At 55.2% G+C, this 25094-nt stretch overlaps 2 protein-coding genes across 2 annotated transcripts; both read left to right on the top strand.

The window, feature by feature from the left end:
- Positions 1 to 4123: 4123 nt before the first annotated feature.
- On the top strand, positions 4124 to 4384 carry PRM3 (protamine 3). The gene has a single exon (XM_060033049.1). The coding sequence runs from the start codon at positions 4124 to 4126 to the stop codon at positions 4382 to 4384; it is 261 nt and encodes an 86-aa protein (XP_059889032.1).
- Positions 4385 to 17190: 12806 nt separating this feature from the next.
- On the top strand, positions 17191 to 19188 carry SOCS1 (suppressor of cytokine signaling 1). The gene is made up of 2 exons (XM_060033048.1): positions 17191 to 17288; positions 17864 to 19188. Exon 2 carries the CDS (start codon positions 17914 to 17916, stop codon positions 18556 to 18558), a length of 645 nt encoding a protein of 214 aa, XP_059889031.1. The 5' UTR covers positions 17191 to 17288; positions 17864 to 17913; the 3' UTR covers positions 18559 to 19188.
- The last annotated feature ends 5906 nt before the right edge of the window (positions 19189 to 25094 follow it).

Genomic DNA, 25094 nt, shown 5'->3' with positions numbered 1-25094 from the left:
GCCGTGCTGGTTTCTGAACACACGCTCCCCAGCTCTGTGCTCAGTGGCTTTCCGCTGGCAGCCTGAAATGGGCCACAAACTGGCAAGTGCTACCAATCAAGACTGGCTTGCCACCCCTACTCCCCACCCCCGAGAGCCAGTAAACATTTCCCAGCTCAAGCTCGATTCACCAGCCGTCACTACATCCCACCAATTCCCCAAGGTGCCAGATGCCGAAATTCCCGTTTTTTAAAAGATGCCTCCGTTTGGGTACAGTGAGAGTAACCTGTCCAGACAGTGGTTGAGCTAAGCTTTCATTTAATCCTCGGGTACAACATCACCCCTGGCTGAGGAAACAAGATAACTTGGTCCACTAACCATAGGATACACTGAGATATGCGAAGGTGGTTCACAAAACACTTCCGTCGCCTGGCCTCAGAGAGAGCTGTCAGATCTTTTAACACAAGAGCCTGGGTCACGATCTCATTGCAGACCAAAGCCCAGGGCATTTCAGCAGTGACCAGAACCCTGACCCAGTTGCCTTGACAGGGCCACGCCTTCCATTTATAGAGCACAGGTACTGGGCATTCGCCACTTCCAGGCCTCACACCCAACCTGCGAGGCAGGTATTGACTGCCTCGTCTTTGCAGGTGAGGTCACTGAGCTGGGAGATGAACTTGCTTCCATGACCCAACTACTAGATTGGTTCCACAGCCAGTCAGAAGATGCTGGCAGGACGGCTGAACATGGGCCCCCGGGCAGGCTCCAGCTATGGAGGTTCTGACTTAGCAGGGTCTGGGGGTAAGGCCTGGGCATTCGTATTTTGAGCAAGTGCCCTGGGGGAGCCTGAGGGCACTAATATAAGAGGCCTCTGTATTAGTTTCCTATCACCATTGTAATAAATTACCACGAACTTCATAGCTTAAAACACAAATTTATTTTCTCACATGGGCCTTATGGCGCTAAAAGCAAGGTGCAAGCAGGTTCTGAAGGCTCTCGGGAAGCATAACCTTTCTCCTAGTCTTTCAGCTCCTAGAGGCCTCTGGCTTTCCTGGGCTCGGGGCCCCTCCCTCCGCCTTCACAGCCAGTGGTGTAGCATCTTCAGATCTCTTCCTGTGACCCTCCTGTCTCCCTCTCCCATCTTGTAAGGACCCATGTGATTACACTGAACCCACACTGAATCTTCCATCTCCTTAAGTCACTCACATCCAGAAAGTCCCTTCTGCACGTCAGGTGACAGTCACAGGTTCAGGGCTTAGGGCACAGACATCTTTGGGAGGAGGCATTAATGTGTCTACCACATCCTCCCTGCAGTTGCTATGACTCCGATTCTAGATTTTAATGGGTCATCAAAGTACAGTGAGAGGTGCAGGAGGAGGCCAGAGGTGGAGGGAAGAGGACACATTTGTCCCCGGGGCTGGGGAGGGGGCGGAGGGCCAAGGGCCCTGGAGTCTGAAGCCCAGCCTTGCCTCTTACTTGCAGGGACCATGAGCAAGTCACTTAACCTCTTCGTGCCTCAGTTAATGAGTAAATGTATGGAATTTCCGGAATTTCTGGCATAGAGTAAGCACAAGATAACTCTGTGGACAGATAAGCCCCACCCCGACCCCTGAGAGACCCCGGCACAGCTGCAAAGGCGGTGAGGAAGCTTCCGGAAGGACTACGTGTGGATTCGCACCAGCTGGAGGGGTTGGGGAATGAGGGCTTGGATTTGGACAAGAAGGCTGGCGCTCTTCTTGTGAGAGTCCCCCCCGTTACGAGGCACAGGGACACGTTTTATGGGCGGGGCGAGGGGCGGCTGCTGTGCTCTGTGCTGCTTTCACAGAAGGTGGGGGGACTTATACACACCTTATACACAAGGCCCCAGAGAGCTGCCGACAGACCCGACCAACACTGTTAACAGTAAGAGCAGGAAGGCAGGCCTCAGCCTCCTCCCCCTACCCCCAAGGCCAGCTGCAGCCTCAGCCCCAGCTGCCCCACCCATGAGCATGATGGTCGGATGCTGCCTGAGGAGCCCGAACGAAGGTCTCCGTCCGCAGCAGGGCTCTGGGCAGCAGGGCAAAAGCGAGCACCTGCATCAGGTGCAGGAGCTGAGGCTGGAGGATGTCCCGATCTACGGGAGGACCCACAGAGGCCCTATCGTGACAGACAGGAGCCACAGGTGGGGGGCTTGTGCAGTGCTGGGACCCCACCCTGTCTGAAAGCCCCCCAAGCCCATCCCCACCCAGATTCCCCAGATGGCCCCGTAACTAGAACTTTTTCCAAAAGGCTGCAGAAGGATCGGGAGGAGGAGAAGATGCATAAGGCAGCTCCCAGCCTCCCTGGGCCCACCAGAGTCGCCTGCCAGGAAGCACCTCGCGAGACCATAGCAAGTCCCCCTCGAATGCCCAAGCCCCAAGTTTGCAAGGAGCCCACAAGATTTTGAGTAAAATGAGCAAAAGTCATTTGCCAGATAAAGCTTGAGATAAGAAACTTGCTGGCCTGTCAGGGTCTCCATTATGCAAACGGCACAAACAAGGCTTCTATTCACCATGGGGTCAGGGGAGGAGGAGAGGGTCAGGGCAGGGGCCTCATCCCTGAGTGCTGTGCTGGTGTGTTACCCTGTGACACTGTGCGTGTCCTCTCACCCGGAGCCATCATGATGCCCAAGGCCACACTACTCCCCCCTTGACCTTTCCATTTCCTTGTCATGGAAACATGATGACAAAAGTGTGAAAATGTGACCCGTTATGAGATGGGAAGCAGGTCTAGCGTGCTCCAGCAAGTACAAGGCCAGCGTGGAGGGAACAAAAGGCAAGGGGCAGAACTGGGTGAGGCCTTGTGGGCCGCTGGGATTCTGAGATGGGACCCTCATTATCACAACAGGGCCATGGAGGCTCACGGGCAGAATCCATTCCTGCCTCTTCCGAGCTTCTGGGGGCTCCTCGTAATCCTTGGCGTTCCTCTGCTGTGGCCGCATCTCCAGTCTCTGCTTCCTGTGTGAAATCTCTCTGCCTCCCTCTTAGAGGGACGCTTGTGGTTGCACTCAGCGTCCACCCAGATAACCCAGGATCATCTCCCTGTCATCTCCCCGTCTCACTCGAGGCAGGGGAAGTTGGCAGTCAGAGTGGAGGGGTGCGGGGAGTGGTGGAGAGGGTCCAGAGACCCAGACACAGTCTTCACCACGTGGCCCCAACCAGCCCTACTGAGACCACACCAGGCAGGGCCGTTAGAACAGAGCCGCATGTGCCTCCTTAATCCCCTCGGAGGCCTTAGTGACCACGAGGCTGGACTAGAGGGGACCAGGCCCGACTCTGAATCCAGGCTCCACCACTGACTAGCTGTGGGACTCTGGGCTGGTGACTCAGCCTCTCTGAGCCTGCTCTCCCTTTGTAAAATGTAACAATCGTACCTACCTCACGGGGTACATTAGCTTCTTTCCTCTCAGCCTACCACAGCCACCGAGAATCTGGGACAATATCTGTATTATATGTCAGAAAACAGATTCCTAGTGCTCAGCAATGACCAAGGAGACTTAACCCCCTCCCGGGCTGAAATTGTGCTGGGTGGGCATGTGTAGCTAGAGGCTGGTGGCCCCAAAAGCTTACAAGCCGCTGCCTTTAAAGGGTGATTTTGGAGAACAGGAGAGAGTGAGTAGGGTTTTCTTTAGTTTTATAAAAGTATAGTGCACAAGTTTTAAGTATGCAGGTCAAGAAGCCAGACATTGCCAGTGCCCCCTGGAAGGCTCCCTCGTGGCTACTTTTCATCACATACTGTCAGCAGCTCTCTTGGGCTGGATACTTCTGGGATGTGGGGAGGAGTCTGTGTGCTCTCCTGCTTCTGGAAATTCTATCCCCAACTCTCATCCCAGCTAAAAGGGGGACTTTTGCCAGGGCAAACAAGGCCAGATGGAGGAGGCAACACAGCAGGGCGAGGCTGCACGGGTGTGGGCCCGGCATTTGGCCTCGATCCTGCCCCGTATGTGGCAGGGGCTCAGTGGGACAGCTGGTAGCCTAGGTTTGAGTTCAGGTGTCGGCTCAGACTCAGGTATCCCAGGGTGACATCCCCTTTGTGATGTCAGCGCTCTGCTTACCACCCTCGCCGGCCCCTCCATACCCCACCAGTGGCCTTTCCTCCCAGTCCAGAGAGGCAGCCAAAGTGGGCGATGGGTTCCCACTGTGCCAAGCTCGGCACGGGCCACGGCCGGGGCCACGAATCCTCCATGAAGAAGTTCGTGGCCTGCGTGAGTCAGGATAACTTCTCCTTGTCGTCGGCGGGTGAGGAGGAGGGAGAGGCAGAGGGAGAGGCGGAGGAGCTCCCGGTGCAGGGCAAGCTGCTGCTGCTGGAGCCTGAGTGGCAGGAGGAAGGTGCCAAAGACGACTCTGTGGCCCAGAAGAACCCCAAGCCCAAGCAGACGCAGTCCTGACCCATGACGTGGCCCGGGCAGAGGTGCCGGTCGCTGTTCCAGAGAGAAGAACTTCAGAAGAGAGTAAATAAAGAGTCTCCAAGGAATCCTCCTCCCGCTGCTCTCCCCCCGCCGCCACACCCCGACCCCGGGCCCGTGGCACCGCGCGCACACGTGTGCGTGTATGCAGGGAGGTTGAAGAGCAGGAGTCACTGAGCCCCGTCCCTGAACTCCAGCCAGAAGCCCTCACAAGGCCCACTCCCTGTGACTTCTCAGCCGCCGTCCCGTGCTGCAGGGGGTGGAGAATGTGGTAGCCTGGGCTAGAAAGTCACCTCAGCCAGTCCCGTCTCCAGGGAAGATTCCTCCCCGAGTCTGAGCAGATGCAGGCTGAGAGCACCCGATGGGACAGTACCATCTCCCTCTGCAAACCCCCATTTTGCTGCTCTAACCATAAACGGTCTTAAAGAGCACAGACTTGGGAGGTCAGCAGACCTGCTTGCAATTTCTTTGCGCTCGCTGTGTGACACTGAGCAAGTCGCTGTCTGTCTCTGAACCTCAGCCTGCCCTTCCTGCCTAAGGGTGACGTTAATAGCTACCCACAGGTCAGCGGGTCGGGAGAAATGACTGAAACGCTGGGTGGGACCGGGCCTGGCACGCAGTGAGTGTTTCACCAAGACGGGCACTGTTGTTGGAGCCACGGTGGTTCCATCCGACTCGCAGGCCCCAGTTTTGGGGGCTGAGCAGGTTGGAGGGGTCTGAGTCCTTCTCAAGCCACTGATTCTTCTGCCATCCCTACACTCAAGGTGACCATCTGTACCCTCATGAGAGGCTCACTTCTGCCTTGTTCAAGGGTTCCAGCTGTGGGGGCAGAGCCAATGCCCTCATTAGAACAATGGGCAGAGGAAGCCCAGAGAAGGGGCCAGACACAGACCTAAGACCCAGACCCTGGGTCCACTCACTCTGGCCTTCCTCAAGAAGCATCGTAATGTGTCTGCTGCCCCTCCTGTCCCTGGCTCCCTTAACCTTTTTCTTTCCAATAGAAATAACAAATGTGATCTCCACCCTCTTCCCTCAATAGCCCCCAAGCACCAGCTATCTGAGCCTGAGAAGGATCCTGATCAGGGCTGCTGGGAGGGGTGGGGAGGCAGTATTTCCAGGGACGTCTCTATTTCTTTGGGGGCTGGGTGAGGGGTAAGGAGAGGCCTTGGGCTACTCAAAGAGGAGGCCACCACTGAGGCCTGCAGATGGCCCACGGCACCTGAGGCTTGAAGGAGGTGGCCCTGCTGTCTGTGACCACCCACCCCCGTCCTGACCAAGCAAGTCGGTCAGCAGCTTTGTCCTTCTGTCCAAGGCCTACAGATCCACCCGCGCATTCATCTGCCCAGCAAACATTTGTTGGGCCCCTACTGTATGCCAGGCACTGTGCCAGTCATACAGTATGGGCCCTGGGATCAATAAACACAGTCTCTGTCCCACTACATACTCGAGGCTGGGGAAGTTGGCAGTCGGATTGGAGGGGTGCGGGGAGTGGTGGAGAGGGTCCAGAGACCCAGACAGTCTTCACCGCGTGGCCCCCAACCAGCCCTACTGAGACCACACCAGGCAGGGCCGTTAGAACAGAGCCGCACGTGCCTCCTTAATCCCCTCGGAGGCCTTAGTGACCACGAGGCTGGACTAGAGGGGACCAGGCCCGACTCTGAATCCAGGCTCCACCACTGACTAGCTGTGGGACTCTGGGCTGGTTACTCAGCCTCTCTGAGCCTGCTCTCCCTTTGTAAAATGTAACAATCGTACCTACCTCACGGGGCACATTAGTTTCTCAGGGCTGCTGTAACAAATGATCACAAACCTGGTGGCTTAAAACAAAGAATCGTATCCTTTCACTTCTAGAGGCCAGAAGTCTCGAGTCAAGGAGTTCTCTGGGCCACATTCCCCCGGAGGCCCCAAGGGAGAATCCTCCCTCCCTCGTCGAGCTCACGGTGGCTGTGGCTGCACAACTCTAATCTTGGCCTCTGACTTCCCATGGTCTCTTCTCCCTGAGCCTTCTCTTCTGTCTCTTATAAGGACACTAGCCATTAGATTTAGGGCCCACCTGGATAATCCAGGATGCTCTAAATATCTTTACATCTGCAAAGAGGCTTTTTCCAAGTATGGTCACACTGACAGGTTTCAGGGGTTAGGATGTGGACACATCTTTTGGAGGGGCCACTGTTCAGCCCACTATGAAGGGTCACTAAAGCCGCCTAGAAGGAGTGGGGCCCGGACGGAGCCCAGCCATGTAGGAAGTGCTCTGTGAACGAGGGTGGTTTTCACCATGAGTGCTATGACATGTTTATTAAGAAATAAACTACAATAGGAGCAGACGATAGCAAAGTTGTGCACGAGCTATAGACAGGGGTAAGTAGACATGGGCTGGGGGGCCTGCCAGTGGGAGGGGAGATGGAGATGGAGGGAGTTTCCTGAGGGGAGGAGCAGGCTGAGAGTGGCCAAAAGCTAAGACCAAGGGCTTCGGCCAAGGCGTGGGGAGGGGTAGGTGGCTGTGGAGAGAACACCCGAGACTAGGGAGCTCCCACTGGGCCCCGTGTGCACACACAGGTGGGCTTTCTTCCACAGGAGGTCTGAGCAGGGATGCAGGGCCCTCATTAGCAGGGAAGGGAGCTGAGTTGGCAGGCAGGAATCGAGGGAGGAAAACAGTTTTCAAGGGCCTCCTGTGGTTTGACAGACATCTCAGGCTCACAAGAATACCAGGAAGGAAAGGATGACATTCCTTTGTCAGATAAGGAAACCAGGCCTTGAAAACCAAAACGAACTACCCGAGACTGGACATCAGAACAAAGTGGGCTTTGAACCTGACTCTAAATCTCCCAGCTTTAAATCTTGCTGGGGAGGTGGGCTTGCCAGTCAGGCCCCAGGACCACCGTCAGTCCATGTGGTTATTCTTATCATCTTATCCAGTAAGTCATCCAGTCATTCACCCATCCAATTCATTCATGGATGTATGATAAATGGATGGGATAAACAGATGGATTTGCAAGTCAAGAGGACCTTAATGATTGTCTCAGGTCTATCCATGCCCCATATTCAAATACACATGAGCATCCAAAACCCAGCGGAGACAGTTAAGCGACTTTAGGAAGCACTCAGCTATTAAAGGCTCCCTTCCCCATTCTCATCTCTTAGGTTGAAAGTACAGCTAAGATGGCACCCCATGGCTCTGTTCCTGTGTCAGGTTCGCCCAGATGAGAAATGCCATCATGCATGGAACGCTAGAAGGAGGAAGTCAAACTCTCCGCAGGAACGTGTTACTACAGTGATTTCTATGCAACACTGATTAAAGCTTGTACACTGGATGACTTATCCTTGAGTCGGCATTTTGAGTTCATTAAACGTGTCACGTGTTTGGGGGCCTGGTTTGGAAGCACAAAGCAGGGAAGAGGTTGGGTAGGGAGGAGGGACATGCCTTGTGATGGGACCTCACGAAAGTATAAGGAACAAATCCTCACACAGGGTCACAAATGAATGGGAGGTGGAGACATCAAGAAGACTTTGGAGTAGATGGGCGACACTTTACTTGGGCAGAGCCCTCCTTTGTCCTATATGCTCCCATGTTCATGCACACAGGTGCACACACACACACTCACACACGGGATGCCCACGGGCCCACACACTGTTCGTGTGATCCACATGCAGTAGGCAGTCCAGAACCGTAGCAGGAAGAGGGGTTAGGTATGTGCATTTTGCAGTCCAGAGCATCCTGAGTTTGAATCCTGGCTCATCCTGTTTCCCTGCTGCGTGGCCTTGGGCTGGTGATCAACCTCTGAGCCTCACTTGTTTCAACAAACTTTACCAAGGGACCAAGTGTTTTCAGGGGCTGGGCTAGGTTCTGGGAACACAGAGGACACACAAAGCCCTGTCCACAGAAAGAACACAAACGTGTAAGCACAAGACTTGCCGGTCACAATAAGCAGTATCAAAGGAGCAAGGTCTGGATGTAACGCAGAGCAACTCTGGTGCAGCAGGGCTGGGGACAGAGGTCAAGGAAGGCCCAGTGGAGGAGACCTGAGGGAAGCACATTCCAGGTCAAGGGGACAGTATGTACAAAGCCCCAAGGAAGGAAAGAGCTTGAGGTGTTCCAAAGACTGGCGGGCTGGCACAGATGTGCAGGTGGCCGCCAGGGGGTGGCAGCACCAGGTGGGGCCAGGCCACGCAGGATCTGCAGGGCCTTGGGGAGCTTGGACATTTTATTTGGTGTGATAAGTCACTAGGGGGTCTTAATCAGGCAAGAGACAGGGTCTAGTGTCTTTGCTGGGTGGAGACTGAATGGTAGGGGAAAGAAGGGACAAGAGGAAGAGCTGTGGGAGGTCATGGCCAGGAGGGAGGGAGCAGGGCCTGGACCAAGGGCGGCACAGGAGACCTTCCTCTTGGAGGGCAGGTCTGAGATCTGAGATTCATGCTTCCTTCCCCCCAAACCTCCTGGTTCCCTGTTTAAGAACAAAAGCCACATAACGTCATGACAGTCATTGACACCTCAGTGCTGAAGAGTTTGGGAAGTGCTTCTAGAGAGCAGTTTTAAGGGAGGAGGTGGAGACAGAGGGTCAGAGGATAAGGTCAGGGACTTTGAGCCCCACTCACCAAAGGACTTCCCTATTCCCTGGACAGTGTCCTTTTATGATACAGTCACTGAAGGCAGGAGCTCTACTGTAGAGACATCAACTCTGTAATAGAGGAAGTGAACTGGGAAGCAGACAAACCGGGTCGCGTGTGTGGTTTATGGCCCCATCTTAACCCCACATTTCCCTGAAACCAACACTCAGAAAAAAGTGGTACAAATACACAGACATCCAGTCACATATACAAAGAAATTGCCATTCAAACCCACTCAGACGCAGAGCCCGAGGTTCACGTGCGGACTCCCAGCTCCACACCCCCCCATACACACACGCAGGCTCTCACCCGCCTCCCCTCCCACACACCGAAACACACACAAGCAAGCACATGTGGGCACACAGCTGCCCTCCCGCAGGCAGACACACGACGACAAGAGGACAAAAATCAAACCACAGATTCATTCTTTCACTTGCTTGGTTTGGGGTGGGGCGGTAGTAGTTTGGGGGCAGGCCTGCGGAAAACCCAAATTCAGGAAACAGAGAGAAATAGATGCTAAACTCAGCCACCTAGAGGTCCTGCACATTCCCCCCACCCCCACCCCCTGTGTTGGGATGTTGGGTTGCTGAGGTCTGAGAAATAGACACAGCCCCGCCTGTGGTGGGACTGCTCACTCAGCTGCCCGGGCACCACTAAGGGGACCCAACAGTCCTGGGGGTGGCGGGGGGAGCAGCCAGGGAAGAGGGTACAGAGCCTGCGTTGAGATGCCCATTTGAGGTATGATTCAGGAGGAAAAAGACCTCAAACTCTGTAGATTCAGCTCCCCTATTCCCTCGCTGGGTGACCCTGGGGCTGTCTCTTAACCTCTCTGAGCCTTATTTGCACCTCAGGCTTTGTCAAGAGGTCCAAGGCGCCATGCTGTTCTTGATCGCTACATCCCCTGTACTTAGCACATATTAGAAGCTCAGCAAATATTTGCTGAATAAATGAAAGAATGTGCAGGCATTAAAGCAATAGTGAGGGGCTTCCCCGGTGGCGCATGGTTAAGAATCCGCCTGCCAGTGCAGGGGACATGGGTTCGAGCCCTGGTCCAGGAAGATCCCACATGCCGCGGAGCAACTAAGCCCTGGCGCCACAACTACTGAGCCCATGTGTCACAACTACTTAAGCCCATGTGCCTAGAGCCTATGCTCCACAACAAGAGAAGCCACTGCAATGAGAAGCTCGCGCACCACAACAAAGAGCAGCCCTCACTCGCCACAACTAGAGAAAGCCCGCACGCAGTAACGAAGACCCAACGCAGCCAAAAATAAATAAATTTATTAAAAAAAAAAAAAGCAACAGTGAGATGCCACTTTTGAACCCAGTGAATGGGCAAAACCAGAAAAGTTTTGATAATAACAAGCACTGGGAGAACCCAGTGAAGCAGATACAGTTGAATGCAGTTGCCAAGGGGTCAATGTGCGTGCACATGTTGGCAGGCGAATGGGGCAGTGTCTCTGAACATTTACAGTGTGCAAAGCATTTCTCTCATGTGCGCCAGGGCCACATGGCTTGCAAGAGCAAAAAACTGCAAACAACCCATAGGATGGCTAAATGAACACGCAGGTTCACTGAGGACTATCGTGCAGTTTTTAGAAGAATGGGGTTGATCTCTATGCTATCTAGTCAGATTGCCAGGACATGCTGTTGGGTGAAAAGGGCTAGATGGAGAAAGATATACCATTGATGGAGGGGAAAAATTCTACACAAAGAATTCTACACTGTACTTTTATGGGGGAAAATGCAGGTATGTAAGTGCTTAGAAAAAGATCTGGAAGGACATAGACTAAGCTGGTGCCTGGGGATATGTCTGGGGAGGAGAAATACTTTATTTTCCACTAGGAAATGAAAATCAGGGAGAAAAGGCATGAGCATCAGTGAAGTATCTAATAAGCGCTCAGCAAAGCTCTGTTGACTCTGGAAAAAGATAGCACAGGAATGCTGAATGTAAACTCTGCCTCTGGAACTGGTCCAGGCAAGGTGACCCAGAAGGCTCTCCTTGGTGGGACTCACCACCCCAGGGCAGGGAAAGGCCACGGCTAGCCACCCACTGCCTTCCCCCAGCCAAGCCTCTGCCTATAAACCAGCAGGGTGGCACCAGGGCCTCTCCTGCTCCCTGGAGCCTCATCTCCTGCCACCTGCCATTCGGGTCCTCAAATTTTGGCCTCCAGGCCCTTGCTGACACCATGCTCTGCCAGGAGTGCTCGCCCTTCTCCTCCCAGAGGCTGCTCATCCCTGCTGGCTCGGCCAGGGGCCCATGCGGCACGGGCCACCGTCAAGTCTCCTGCTGGTCAGTGTGCCCTGAAGCAACGGGCCTTAAGCGAAAGAACTGGGGCGCGATCAGCCCCTCCAAACGGCTTTCCCATGGTGTGGCGGCCGCAGAGCTGAGAAGCCCTCCTGCCCCCGCCCCCAGTGTCCCCAGACTGTGATGGTCAGCCCTCGTGTCTAGTTGCACAGCTTCTGCAAATTCTTGTTTCCCCTCTGTGTCAACTGCCAAAGGTAACCACCATTGCTCTTTTCATCAGCTGCTAACACCTACTTTGCCACTTATGGGATGGGGTAGGGTGGGAACCAGATCGGCCTATTACAATAATGCCCAAAAAGAGGCTCCAAGCAAGATCCTGGGAGATTTACTGATGAAAAGGCACTGGGCCTGCCAGGCTTGGGCTTTCTGACAGCTCTATCGGCCACTGCATTAAGGGAACTTGCCTGAAGCCACAGGGAGGGTGGGAGGGAGGGGGGTGGGGGTGGGGTGGGGAGCTGGGACCAGGACCTGGTGTGCCACAACCGGGGCTCTCAGAAATCCTCCTTCCCGCCCCTCCTTTTTTTGAGTTATTAACACAGTACCAGCAACTGCTTAATGAAAGCCGGTTAATACTGGATACTTCACGTAATCTCTGACCTAATCTCTCCTTTTTCACCTGTTACCCGGGGATAATAGGCCTGCTGGAATGTTCCCACCAAGTCTCCCCAGGACCTTGGAAGACCAGCCACCAGCTCAGTCCATCACTCCTCCTCCGCCGGACGAGAGCTTTCTCCTTGGGCTCGAGCATCCCCTCCCCTCCACGGAAACACACCACCTTTCCTGCCGTCGGGACCAGCTGGGACTAGGTTCTACCCCATGTAATGCAGCAACCTCTCTGCACAGAGGCCAAGCTCCAGGTCTCTCCAAAACACTTTCACCAAGTTCCATCAGCTCCCCGAGTAGCGCTTTTCTCATCTGGTAAATGGCGACATAATTTCCACCTCACAGAACCATGGGGGAGAGTAAATAAGACAACATACCAAGACACTGTCACCTGGCCCACAGCAGGCTCAGCAAATGGTGACTCCTCTTCCAGGGAGTGACGGGTGACCCCAGAACTCAGGTCTTGGACTCCTCAAGCAGTGTTCTCTACTACAAAGCTTGAATGTCCTGGCTTTCCCTTAGGACTGTCTTTGTACCCATTTGGGGGGCTAGTGTGGTAACATCCTGGGAGAGGGAGGTCAGGGACAGTTGTGAGGTGTGTCCCAAGGCCCCCACTGTAGGTCTCTGTGGCTAATACCCAAGCTGTCCAGAATTTCAGCAGCCAGAGGGTTTTTTCTACACCCAATCCTGTAGTGTCTCCTGGGCCTGAAGGAATGTCTCCTGCAGTCAGGGTGAAATCCAAACCCCTCCCACGTTCCAACAAAGCCCTGCCCCATCAACTGGACCCCTGTCAACCTCTATAACTCACCCCTGCACTCACCCTCTGGCTCTCTACACCAACTATACACGTCTCCTTTCTGATCCTCAACTATGCCAATCGCTCCCACCACAGGGCCTTTGCACTGGCTGTTCTCGCTACCTGGAATCCTCATCACCCCACTTTGAGAAAGGCCTCAACTCCAGCCTCCAAGAGGCTTTCCCTGACTGCCTTATCTCAGTCCACAAACACCTTGTTGTTCCCTTTTTCCCTCTTTATTTTCCCATAGCACTTACCATGATCTGAGATGATCATGTGAATTCACTGTCTCCCCTATGTCTGCTTGAAGACCCCTGAGTTCCCAGTGCCTGGCAGATAAATACCTACTGAATAAATACTGAAAGAGTGAAATAAATGTCATTACCCCTATCTTGCATATGAGGAAATCGAGCCACAGAGAAGCTAAGAAGCTGGCCCCAGGCCATGTGTTCATTAAGTGATAGATTGAAACCAGAATCCATGCTCTAAGCCAGCAGTCCCCAACCTTTTTGGCACCAGGGACCAGTTTCATGGAAGACAATTCTTCCACAGACGGGGGTAGGGGTGGTGACGGATCAGACAGTAATGCGAGCGATGGGGAGCGGCAGATGAAGCCACGAAGCTTCGCTCGCTTGCCGCCGCTCACCTCCTGCTGTGCAGCCTGGTTCCTAACAGGCCGTCCGTGGCCCGGGGGTTGGGGACCCCTGCTCTAAGCCCCACAGCTCGAGGCTCCCCAGAGGCACAGACTCCCATGGGAATCATGGCTGTAAAGAAAGGCTGATGAGCGCTGGGGCAGAGGGCAGTTTCAAGATTACACGACCTGATCAGGGACTGTTTTTCCCGGCAGGACTTTGCCAAAGCTAGAAAGAGAAACTGAAAAACTGAGCTCCGAGGGCCAAGATCTTGACTCTCCCCAGCTGCTGGCTGGGCTCCTCACTTCTGGGGCAGCCAGGGCTGCTGAGGGTGGGGGTGGGGGGAGGAGAACCAGCCGACAGGTCTGGCTGTGACCCAGCAAGCTGTGGACATGGGGCTGACCCAACTGCCCTGTGACAAGAAGTCACTGTGCTAAGCACTTCTCGGTACCTGGCCCTTTGCTTCCATGCTGCTCTGTGAGGCACAAAACCTCCACGGCTCATTTTGCAGCTGGGGCAAATGAGGCCCAGAGAGGGCAAGTTGCTGGCCTATGGTCTCCACAGCTGTGGAGCCTGAGCTCCTCAGGGCTCCCACGTGGCCTAGCCTCCTGCGAGTCTACTGCCAGTCCTCCAGGGAGAACAGCCCAGGAGACAAAGGATTGTCAATCAGTGTATTTCTTTTTCCCTTTTGTATCTGGATTCGGTTTCGTTTTGAACTCAGGACTTCAGAAAATGAAACCAAAGCTGTAGTAACTGTCACTACTGGTGGTGAGGAGAGCCCATGTGTGCTCGGCAGCTTGTGCCTACCTCACGATGGCTTGCACAACCAGGATCTGCTCAGGGTAGGCGATGAGGCCCACTGTACAGGCAAGGAAACCAAGACTCAGAACGGCCCAAAGCCACAAAGTGGGAGACAGAGGCTTGGCTGGCAAGACCTGGGGCCTCCACAAGCTTATAAATAGGAAAGTCGGCAGAACGGTCCTCGCTCCTCCCCAAGCAGGCTCAGGTTGCAAATGAATCTGATTTCTTTGGCATCTACTGTTTTACCAGAAGACAGACTGGGATTCGAGATCACCAGGAATCTGGTTAGGGTTGGGGGGGGAGGAGGTGGGGAGGGAGTTTACAGCACAGTAGACAAGCGCTAAAGCTTTGGGGTCTGACACCCTGGGTATGAAGCTCCGCCCTGCCCCTTCTGAGTTGTGTGCCCCTGGGCAGGTGACTCCCCCCCACCTCAGTTTCCCTATCTGTAAAATGAGCAGATTGGATTGTTGTGTCAATCCAATGGTCTGAGGACTGTAAAGCATTTATCACCCAGTCAGTTTAGGCCAATACACCATAGGTATCAGTAAATGAAATGAAGGCGGGGGCTCCAGGGGGATGGGTGGGCATGTGGCAGCAAGTAGGGGGCCGAGAGGAGGAGGCCCCGGTGCCCGGGAAAAAGAGGTGGCTCTCCCAAGTAGTCATCCGGTCTGTCAATGGAAGGTGGGGGGGCATATGGGCCATCAGCTATTTATAAATCTCCCTCTGCCCAGAGGCCTGCCAAGGAGACATGCTGGCAGGAAGACAAGTCGTGCGGGAGCCAGCCCAGCCTGGCCACCTTCTCTGAGCCTGGACCACCCGCCTCCAGCTCAAGTGAGAAGGAGGTGCTATGCCTCCCCACTGCCAGCACCCAGGGGCCTGGTTTACCTCCTTCTACTCCACCCATGCCTTCTATGGCCTGCTTTCCCTGGGCTAGAACTTCTGAAATGAAGCCACGTGTCTGCAGGCTCCATTTTGCTGTCACAGCCACGGACAGCCGCTGATAAACAACAGCAGCAACAGCAAACACCTACTGAATGCTTATTATATATCAGGGACTGGTCTAGGCATTTGACCCATAACCACTCATTTAATCCCCACGCTACGAGGGAGATATTATTACCTCCTTCACAGATGAAGAAACCAGGCAAGGGAGTTAACTACATGTTCAAGGTCACAAGGATAGAGAGTTGCAGAATTGGAACTGGAAACCAGATAGATTGGGTCCAAAGTCCAATACTTTATATTGTCACCTACCACAGGGCAGCCCCCCATAGGTGCTCCAGAATGACCACAGCACCTGACCACTGACACATGCATGGCTCTGCATCTTCTCACTCCCTTGCACACAAGTGCATGAGCACTCTCTCTCTAACACACACACACACACCCCCCAAGACAACCACATTAATGACCAACACCAGCTGCTGCCAACACGAATTAATGGAGACGATGGGGCCCTAAGCAAGGCTGGTTCTGGGCCACCCCTTTGTGTTTACGAGGAAACATGGGGGTCCTGGGATCTACCTAGGGCCAAGGAAGGAAATCACCAGGGAGGCGGGCAGGAGGACCTGGCTCCAGCCAGGGCTCGGAGCAGAGGAGCTAGCTGGGCTGCAGCCTGAGAGCTGCCTGTAGAGGGCAGTGTGTGCCAGCGTGAGGCCAGTCCCTGCCAAGCCTGGCGTCTTCCCCGGGACCCCTCCCAGACTGTGAGACAGGCTACCCACCAGCCCCCAAGCTCATTTGTTCTTTCTTTCATTCAAAAATACATGTACCAGCCAGGCACCTTCTCCGTGCCTTCCCACGACAGAGAGGATCACACACAAATGTACAAATCGTAGCTGGTACCCCATCATTCCAAGGCGGAGGTGTGAGTGTGGGGAGGGGACAGATGCGAGCAGTGGGGGGGAATCTGTAAAGCAGAAGTCGGAGGAGAGGAGGGCCTGGCCAGGAAAACTCAAAGTAGGTTTTTGGAATTATCACATCTGAAAACGAACTATCTTTTCACTGGGCTCCCAAGTGCATTTAGGGGTGTCCAGATGCGACTTCCTCTCCCCAAAATAAAAGCGAGGAGGGCGTGCCTCGTTTGGAGCTCCCCCTCTGCCAACCACTGGGCCTCGGTTTCTCCAGCGGTCGTGCAGTCGAATTATCACATCTGAAAACGAACTATCTTTTCACTGGGCTCCCAAGTGCATTTAGGGGTGTCCAGATGCGACTTCCTCTCCCCAAAATAAAAGCGAGGAGGGCGTGCCTCGTTTGGAGCTCCCTCTCTGCCAACCACTGGGCCTCGGTTTCTCCAGCAGTCGTGCAGTAGGGAGGGCTGGCCAAGGCCGCCGGTACCTTGCCGGGCCTCACCCGGTTTCCGAGGAACTGGGCTCGCAGCCGAGGCACCCCTCCCGTACCGCCAAAGGGTTCCTCCGAAGCCTGTGGTCAGGCCGCCGCTTCCTCGGAAGCCCACACCAAGACCAGGGACAGCGACAGGCAGGGAGGGGTGCGGAGGCGGCCATCTAGAGGCTCCGAGACTACGTGGGCAGGGCAGTGGAGGGAGCAGTCCCGAGGGGTCCGAAGTGGGACCCCAGGGTCGGGTGGAGTAGAGGACACAGCTCTACCAGAGATGGGTGCTGAGACACCTGGAGGGTAAGAGGGGTGTGTCACGGTTAGTCCAGAGTATCCTAAAGGGCTTGCCTGCAGAAATCTGCGACCGAAGGTACGTGGGGGCAAAGTAGGGCCGCCAGTTCCGAAGGGGGCTTCTGAGAAGTGCCCAGGAGGTTCAGAGGTGGTGCTAGAGACCTTGACAGAGGGGGGTCCTAGGACAGATGCGAGGCTAGGTCAGGGCGGGGGGCTTCCCCGGGTAGGGCTCCCCGATTTGTGGAAAAGGTCGAGCCGGCTTGGCTTCCACTGCGCGCAGAAAAAGAAACCGAAAGTGGCGCGGAAGGGTGGGCCTGTAAGGGGGTGGGGTCTGTAGGGGGAGGAGCCTTCTGCCGACCACGCCCCCAAGCCAGTTTAAAAGACTGGTGCAGGGGCAGGCGCGCAGCAGACAGAGCTGCGGCCGTGGCAGCTGCACGGCTCCTGGCCCTGGAGCATGCGCGAGAGCCGCCCCGGAGACCCCAGCCGCCCCGCTTGCGGCGCCCCGCGCCCCGCCGCCAGGTGAGCGGGGCACTGGGCTAGGAAGCGGGAGGGAGAGGGAAGGAAAGCACAGGACAGCCGGGTGTCTGGCGGCCTCGGGGGCTGCGTGGTGGGGTCGCGGCCGCCACGCTCCTGGCCCCCTCTGGCCCCACCCTGGCAGACCCCGCGCGTGGAGATCCCGCAGCGCAGCTTTTCTCCTGCCTTTGCCCAATTCGCCCGGACAAGGCGCCAATTCCAGGCCTGGCCAGGAGGCGGCGGTCACGGGGCGGTGAGCCGAGGGCCGGTTGGCCGGAATCGGGGCAGGCTTCTCCCCGGCACCTCTCCACGCCCCCTTCTTGTGCCCAAACTCGGAGCGACTCGGGGGCTGCACTCCGCTCCACCGAGCTCCCACCCGCCTTGAAGTGCTCCGCAAGCGGGGAAGCCCATTTTCTAGATGAGCCCACTGAGGCTCAAAGGGCTGCGCGGACTTGGTCTTGAGCCCTCGGCCCTTTAGGAGCGGCTCACCCCAGAGCCCCACCCCTCCCAAGTTGCCTCGCGGGCCCTCACCTGCCCAGCCCCACCCAGACTCCCTGCTGACAGCCTGTCTCTCCCATCAGCGCACCCCCGGACGCTATGGCCCACCCCTCCGGCCGGCCCCGCGTGTAGGATGGTAGCACACAACCAGGTGGCAGCCGACAATGCAATCTCCACGGCAGCAGAGACCCGACGGCGGCCAGAGCCTTCCTCCTCCTCCTCTTCTTCCTCCTCCTCGCCCGCGGCCCCTGCGCGCCCGCGGCCCTGCCCGGCTGCTCCGGCTCCGACCCCGGGCGAGACGCACTTCCGCACGTTCCGCTCGCACGCCGACTACCGGCGCATCACCCGGGCCAGCGCTCTCCTGGACGCCTGCGGCTTCTACTGGGGACCCCTGAGCGTGCACGGGGCGCACGAGCGGCTGCGCGCCGAGCCCGTGGGCACCTTTCTGGTGCGCGACAGCCGCCAGCGGAACTGCTTCTTTGCCCTCAGCGTGAGGATGGCCTCGGGCCCCACGAGCATCCGCGTGCACTTCCAGGCCGGCCGCTTCCACCTGGACGGCAGCCGCGAGAGCTTCGACTGCCTCTTCGAGCTGCTGGAGCACTACGTGGCGGCGCCGCCCCGCATGCTGGGGGCCCCGCTGCGCCAGCGCCGTGTGCGGCCGCTTCAGGAGCTGTGCCGCCAGCGCATTGTGGCCACCGTGGGCCGCGAGAACCTGGCGCGCATCCCCCTCAACCCCGTCCTCCGGGACTACTTGAGCTCCTTCCCCTTCCAGATCTGACCGGCCGCGCACGCAGCATTAACTGGGGCGTCTTATTATTGTCTATTATTATTATCTCCCTGGAACCACGTGGGTGCCCTCCCCGCCTGGGTTGGAGGGAGAGGGTGTAGGGGGCGAGGCGCCTTCTACCCTGGGTTGGAGACAAGGCCGCAGACCCCTCCCCACCTCTTGTGGGGGTGCCCCCTCCCGGTGCTCCCTCTGGGTCCCCCTGGTTGTCGTAGCAGCTTAACTTAATTGTATCTGGGGCCAGGACCTGAACTCATACCTCCTACCTCTTCATGTTTACATATACCCAGTATCTTTGCACAAACCAGGGGTTGGGGGAGGGTCTCTGGCTTTATTTTTCTGCTGTGCAGAATCCTATTTTATATTTTTTACCACCAGTTTAGGTAATAAACTTTATTATGAAAGTTTTTTTTTTTAAGAAAAAAGGTTTCTAGAGCGTGTGCTTTGGGCAAAGGTTTTCCATGGTTCTGAGTGGGTCCAGGTTCCTAAGACTGACCCGTGTGGCCGAAGATGGTGTGTGGCCTGTGTTCTGTGGCTGGGAACCCTGCATGGCTCCTCCCTCAGCTCTCAGGGGTAGACGAACCGTTGGTCTAGTTTTGGTATTGTGTGTAAAATGGCAGCTCACGTTTGAGCTCTTAATGTGTGCCCGGCCCTGTTCTGTGCTTTACATGCTTAACTTTACTTTAAAGACAACCCTATGAAGCAAGGCACTTATCCCCATTTTACAGAAGAGAAAACTGAGGTGGGGTAAATTTGCCTGTGGCCATTCTTGTGTCAGAGAAGATACTGGGGCCTTTTTTGGCTGTCCTCCCAGAAATCTGTTTGAATGGATGACAGAGAGGAAACTTCTTTCATTCTATGACCACAACTTTTTCCAGGAAGAGGGTGGGGGTGGGGGCTTGTTGAGTTTTTGGAAGGAGGCGTGGCACATTCTGAAACTCAGCATATAGGAAGGCATATTTTAGATGGGATGGGGATACAGGGTTGGGTCTGAACTTCCTTCTGCCCACCCTGTTCTGTCCTGTGTACTTTTTGGTGAACACACAACTTGGAGCCAGAAAGATGCTCTGTGGTCTGTGGTGTCAGAAGGGCCCTGTTGGCAGCTTTGGGCAATTCCCTTTACCTCTCGGGGCCTCAGTGACTACCTCTAAAATGGGCTTGCTGGAAGAGGTGCTTTGCTGTAACCCTCAGCAGCAGGCACTGATGCAAAGGGGATGGAGGAGGTGATGTTTTCTGGAGCTTGGGCCTGCCAGCATCACCAGAGAGTGCCCAGGAAACGGGTTTTATGGCTACTCCTTGTATCTGTGGCCGGTCTGCTGGCCACTCAGGGCTGTGTTGCTGCACCCAGTGAATCGAGTCATTTTCAGGTTTAGGGTTAAACGGCTTTACAGACACATTTTTAGAAGTCAGAATGGCCCTCTGCAGCCTTGGACATGCTTACAATGGAGTGTCCTAATATTTAACAATACCTTTCAGACTTGAAAGTGCAGCATAAAATTAACTTGATAGTTGGAGAGCTGCAGCGGCCCAGACTTGTCTTAGGGATTAAATAGGTTCCAGACCTCAAGGTTAAGAATGACCAGGAGAGATTTAGTATCTCAGAGAGCTTTGGCAATATCATCCTTCAATGAAGTGGGGTGGGAGGAAAGGAGGTGATGTCTGTGTGCCTCCAAGGAACCACTGCTTTTTCTTCTTTGGACCATCTCCCTGCCCTTTGTTCTCTACTGTGTGGACCAACTCCTGTCCTTGTTCTGACTCTCCTGTCTCCTACCCAGCTTGGGCAGTGCCGGGAGAAACCCAGGAAAGCAGTGCTTGCGCATATGGCAAACACTTAATGAGCGCTTACTGTATGCTGGGCCCTGTGCTACCTTGTTTAAGCCGCACAACCAGCCTGTGAGTTAGCAACCTCTCCCCCATTTTACAGATGGGAAAACTGAGGCTCAGAGAGGCAAAGTAGGGCATACAGCAAGTGGTGGAGTCAGATTTTCAAACTTAGTACTGCTTCAGAGGCTGGGTACCACTAGGCAACACAGTCTCCCACAAGGGCCTAATGGTTGCAGTAATAATAACAGTAGCAGCTGCTAACATTTATATATAGCATCATTGGGCAGGTACCATTCCGAGCACCTAGTTACCTATGTTAAGCATTCAACCTTCACCCGAGCCTTAGGATTTAGGTACTATTAACATCCTCATTTTGCAGACGAGGAAACAGCTCCTCATCTAAAGAGGGACGAATCGCAGTTAGTTTACAATATTTCCAGGGTTTTTTTCCTCCTTTCAAAAAAAGCTTAAATATCACATCTTCATTATACAAACTCATACACAAACCCATTCCCCTTAGCAAAACAGCTAAGACTAAAGCTCCTCTAATCACACTTCCCAGAGTTGGCCCCTTCTCTTTGTGAGTCATTTTTAAAAAAGCTATACCGGACTTCCCTGGTGGTGCCGTGGTTAAGAATCCGCCTGCCAATGCAGGGGACACGGGTTCGAGCCCTGGTCCAGGAAGACTCCACATGCCACAGAGCAACTAAGCCCATGTGCCACAACTACTGAGCCTGCGCTCTACAGCCCGCAAGCCACAACTACTGAAGCCCGTGCGCCTAGAGCCTGTGCTCCCCAACAAGAGAAGCCACCACAATGAGAAGCCCGCACACTGCAACGAAGAGTAGCCCCCACTCGCTGCAACTAGAGAAAGCCTGCGTGCAGCAACGAAGACCCAATGCAGCCAAAAAAAAAAAAAAGAAAGAAAAGCTATATTAACACACATACTGTGACCTAGAAGCCCCCCAGGAGCTGCACTCCAGGCCCTGAGGGACAGATCTCCGGCATACACCAGTGCAGACACACTGCAGAGCAGGAGGGCAGGGAGGGGGGCAGTGCACGCTGTGTGGCTTCCCCGTGGTATAGGTTCTCTCAAACCTCAGCTTCATGATTCAGCAGTGCTGACGTCAATTTACAAGAATAAAAAGTGAGAGGAGGGTTGGTGTGTGTGGGTGGAACTGGTCTGGGGGCCCAGGAGCGTCTGAGCTGGGCAGTGGAGGGCAAACAGGATGGAAAAGGGGCAGCTCTTTAGAAGGTGGGGACTGCCTGTGGGTGTGGGAACAACCTCTGACCTGCATCAAAGCCATTCCAGAGCTGGGGACGCTGCTCCCCATTTTAGAGATGAGGAAACGGGGGCTCAGAGAAGTATAGTCACTCAGGGTCACACAGCTCAACAGTGATAGCCAAGACTTGCACCAGATCCACCCCACTCTCAAGGCAATTGGTTTCCTCAAGAGTGGAGGAGGCAAGAGGGAGGAACCCTGTGAAGATGCATATTCCCAGGCCTCACCTCAGCCTGCCTGATCCTCCCAACTTTATGAGTGGAACTGTTACTGTCCCCCAGTCAGGAAGTGGAGAGGTGAGCCTCTTCCTGAGGTGAGGCACGTAAGGCATTTAGCCCAGAGCCTGGCAGTATGTCTCTGCATGATGTGGTATTCAGTAAATGATAATGAGGTTCATATAACAAAGATTCACTGAACACCAACTATGTTCCAGGCATTACTCTAAGCCCAAAGGATACAGAAATGGACAAAACTGAGGGAGTCCAGTCCCTGCTCTCATGGAGTTCACATTCAGGGCCTCAGACAATAACTAAATATGAAACTAAAGGCACGAGAACAACCAAGGAGTGACAGTACTCAGATGGAAACTCAACAAGGTGGTTGGGCAGTGGGTGGGGCTATTTTAGAAAGAAAGGTCAGGAAGGCTCCTCTAAGGTGACGCTGAAATTGTGCCTGGAATGACAGGTCAGCGCCAGCCTGGGAGGCAGGCGTTCTGGGCAGAGGGAACAGCAAGTGCAAAGGCCGTCGGCTGGGAACAAGTTCAGCCCATTCCAGTCGCTGGCTGAGCTGGAAGGGAGATGATGGAGTGAAGGCCAGCGGCAGGAGATGAGGTGGAATGGGTGGACAGTGGGCAGAGCCACTAGTGAGGAGTGTGGATCTGAAGTGTGATGGGGAGCCTGGGCATGAGCTGATCTAATCTGTTAGATCCTCTGACTCCTAGGTAGAGGTGCACCAAGGCAGGGAGGCTTGGGGAGAAGGTCTTAGGCTTCTTGCCTTGTTATGTGTGTATTTGGGGATTGGGGTGGGGGGTGTCATTCTTGGTCAGACCCCTCAATCCCTCAGCTTAAGCCAATCAGGCCACAAAGAGGCAGGGAAAGCCACAGGACCAATGCTGAGACCAAGTATGGGCCAGGCCTGGTGTGGCCAGCCCTGGGGCCGGCATCAGTCAGAAACCCCATTTATTATCAGACCGCAAGCCTAGGTCTGAACACAGCCCCAGGGCATAGCCCCCCAGAGTCCAGTGAGGGGCTTCTTGGAGCAGTGCTCACCTGTGCAGGGCGGAGCTGGCCTCAACTTTGGGGAAGGACACACAGGACCTGAAAGTAGGTGGATTAGGCTGACACAGGGTGGGTGCGGCCACCTGGAGGCTTTGCTTTGCAGCCCCCTCACCTGGTGTCTACTACCATCATCCAGAGACTCCCCAGGGTGAGGCTTCTGGGGAATAACATGGGCCTGGCCTGATTCTAGGGGCTCTCAAGGTCCCTTACAGAGAGGAGTGCAGTCTTCAACAAAGCAAATTCACAGAGGGACAACAGTGCCCAAGGTGGGCGCTCAACTGCCCCTCCCACCTGGTCCTGGCCCTCAGACAGCCCACAGGAGAAACAGGTTCCACGATCTACACGGGTTGTTTGGCCCCAATACAACCCCCTACCCTCCCTCCCACCCCCACCAAAACCACACACTCCATGTGAGGTCGGGCATCTCCAAGCCCCAGTCCTCCAGTGGCTCCCCGCCGCGCTCAGAAGGCCCACCTCCCACGAGGACCCATGAGGCGGCAGGGTGTCCCTGCCCACGCGTCTGGCCTCAGCACTCACCTCACTCCCTCCCGCTACCGGGCCTTTGCACATGCTGTTCCGCGCCTCCAGCAGTTTTAAGGTGAAGGGCTCATACAGGTACGAGTGCCGTGACCCAAGGGCTCCGCACGGCTCCGGAGCTCCCAGGCCGCCACGTGCCGCGCGCTGATGACGTCACCACGCCGCCCTCACCTGCCGCTGTCTCGGATCCCACCGGACGCGAACTCGTATCTGTCGGCGGCGGGCCCCGGCGATGCTCGGCTCTGTTCGGCCGCACTCGGCTCCCCGAGGCCTCTCCGAGCAGCCGCAGGATACCTGGCCCCTCTGGGCTCCGCGTGGTCCTAACGCCGCCCTGTGCGTGCTGCCCACTTGGAAGACCCCACGCCCCCACAACCCCCACCCCGCCACCCACCCAGAGGACGGTCGGGTCAAGGCCGTAATAGCGGGCCCTCCCCGCCCCCTCTAGTCTTAAGAAACCAAAAAGCGCTTCCACCGCATCCCAGTCCGCACCGAACCCTGCTGCCCCAACTCACACAGCCCTTAGATCCCGAACCCCATTTTCCTTACCTGGAAATGAGATTAATCACTGTACCCACCCCATGGACGAAATTAAGTAAGAGGGTGCCTGTAAGGTGCTTAACACGTGATAGGTATCCAATAATTGGGACTGCCCTCTCTGCTTCTTGATTCTTGTACTGCTGCTGTTTTAAAATAATGCCAATTACTGAGCACCTAACGGGTGCTAATACTTCACCTAGTTTGCATCATAGGAGTTGGCCTCAGAAAGGTGAAGGAATTGCCCCCCTAATGTGTAAATGGCAAAGCCAGAGTTTGACTCCCGTCGCTTACCCACTACAATGCTCAAGGGTTCATGGGTTAATGTGTTTCTGACACTTAGGACCACCCTGGAAGATGTTCAGAGCCATAGAACCAGCCAGGGCTCAGAGCACCTCACTCGCCTGTCCTTTTCCCCCAGCACAGCCTGGGAAGCCAGGCGAGACAGTGGGCTGGTAACTTACCTGCAAGGCTGCATCAGAGTTCAGCCTAGGAGAATGGCCAGGGCTGCTTGATCAGAAAGGACCCTGGGGGAGTGGCTCTGGGTCAGCCCTGATAGCTGGTGGGGGGAGCCATGAATGCAAATGAGGATGGGCAAGAACAGAGCCGGGAGGGTGACGTTCAGGGCTGGCCCCACCTGGGGACCTGCAGGGGCCTGTGTGATGACATACTCCCCTCCGTACCTCTCACACCTGGGTGCAGCCGGGAGGGGTATCCAGAGGCAGGATGGAGAGGCGGGGGCAAGGCCTGGGTAAGTCCACCTTGGAGGGCCCCTCCCCACCAACATTTCACTGTGGGAGGCAGCACAGAGGAGCAGGAAGAGCTGGGACCCAGGCCCTGGGTTTGAGTCCTGACTGTTAACAGTGTGACTGTAGTGGCCTTATCTATAAAACAATAATTAGACTCAATTAGACCCACTCTGCCTTGCTTCAGAAGGGTCATGAGGATCAAATGATTTACCATAAGTGGAAATAAAATGGATCACCACCCAAATATAGGAACTGTAATAATTATTACTATCTTGCATCACACGGGCTGCACAGATGTATTTGAATCAGCACAGCCATGAAGCCAG

This window comes from Delphinus delphis, chromosome 15 (assembly GCF_949987515.2).
Source record: "Delphinus delphis chromosome 15, mDelDel1.2, whole genome shotgun sequence".
Taxonomy (NCBI): Eukaryota; Metazoa; Chordata; class Mammalia; order Artiodactyla; family Delphinidae; genus Delphinus; species Delphinus delphis.
The sequence above is the reverse complement of the archived record's forward strand: the minus strand, read 5'-3'. Positions and strand labels throughout refer to the sequence as shown.

Bases quoted from the DNA above. Each gene is read 5' to 3' on its own strand.
- PRM3 (XM_060033049.1), top strand. From the start codon at position 4,124: ATGGGTTCCCACTGTGCCAAGCTCGGCACGGGCCACGGCCGGGGCCAC.
- SOCS1 (XM_060033048.1), top strand. From the start codon at position 17,914: ATGGTAGCACACAACCAGGTGGCAGCCGACAATGCAATCTCCACGGCA.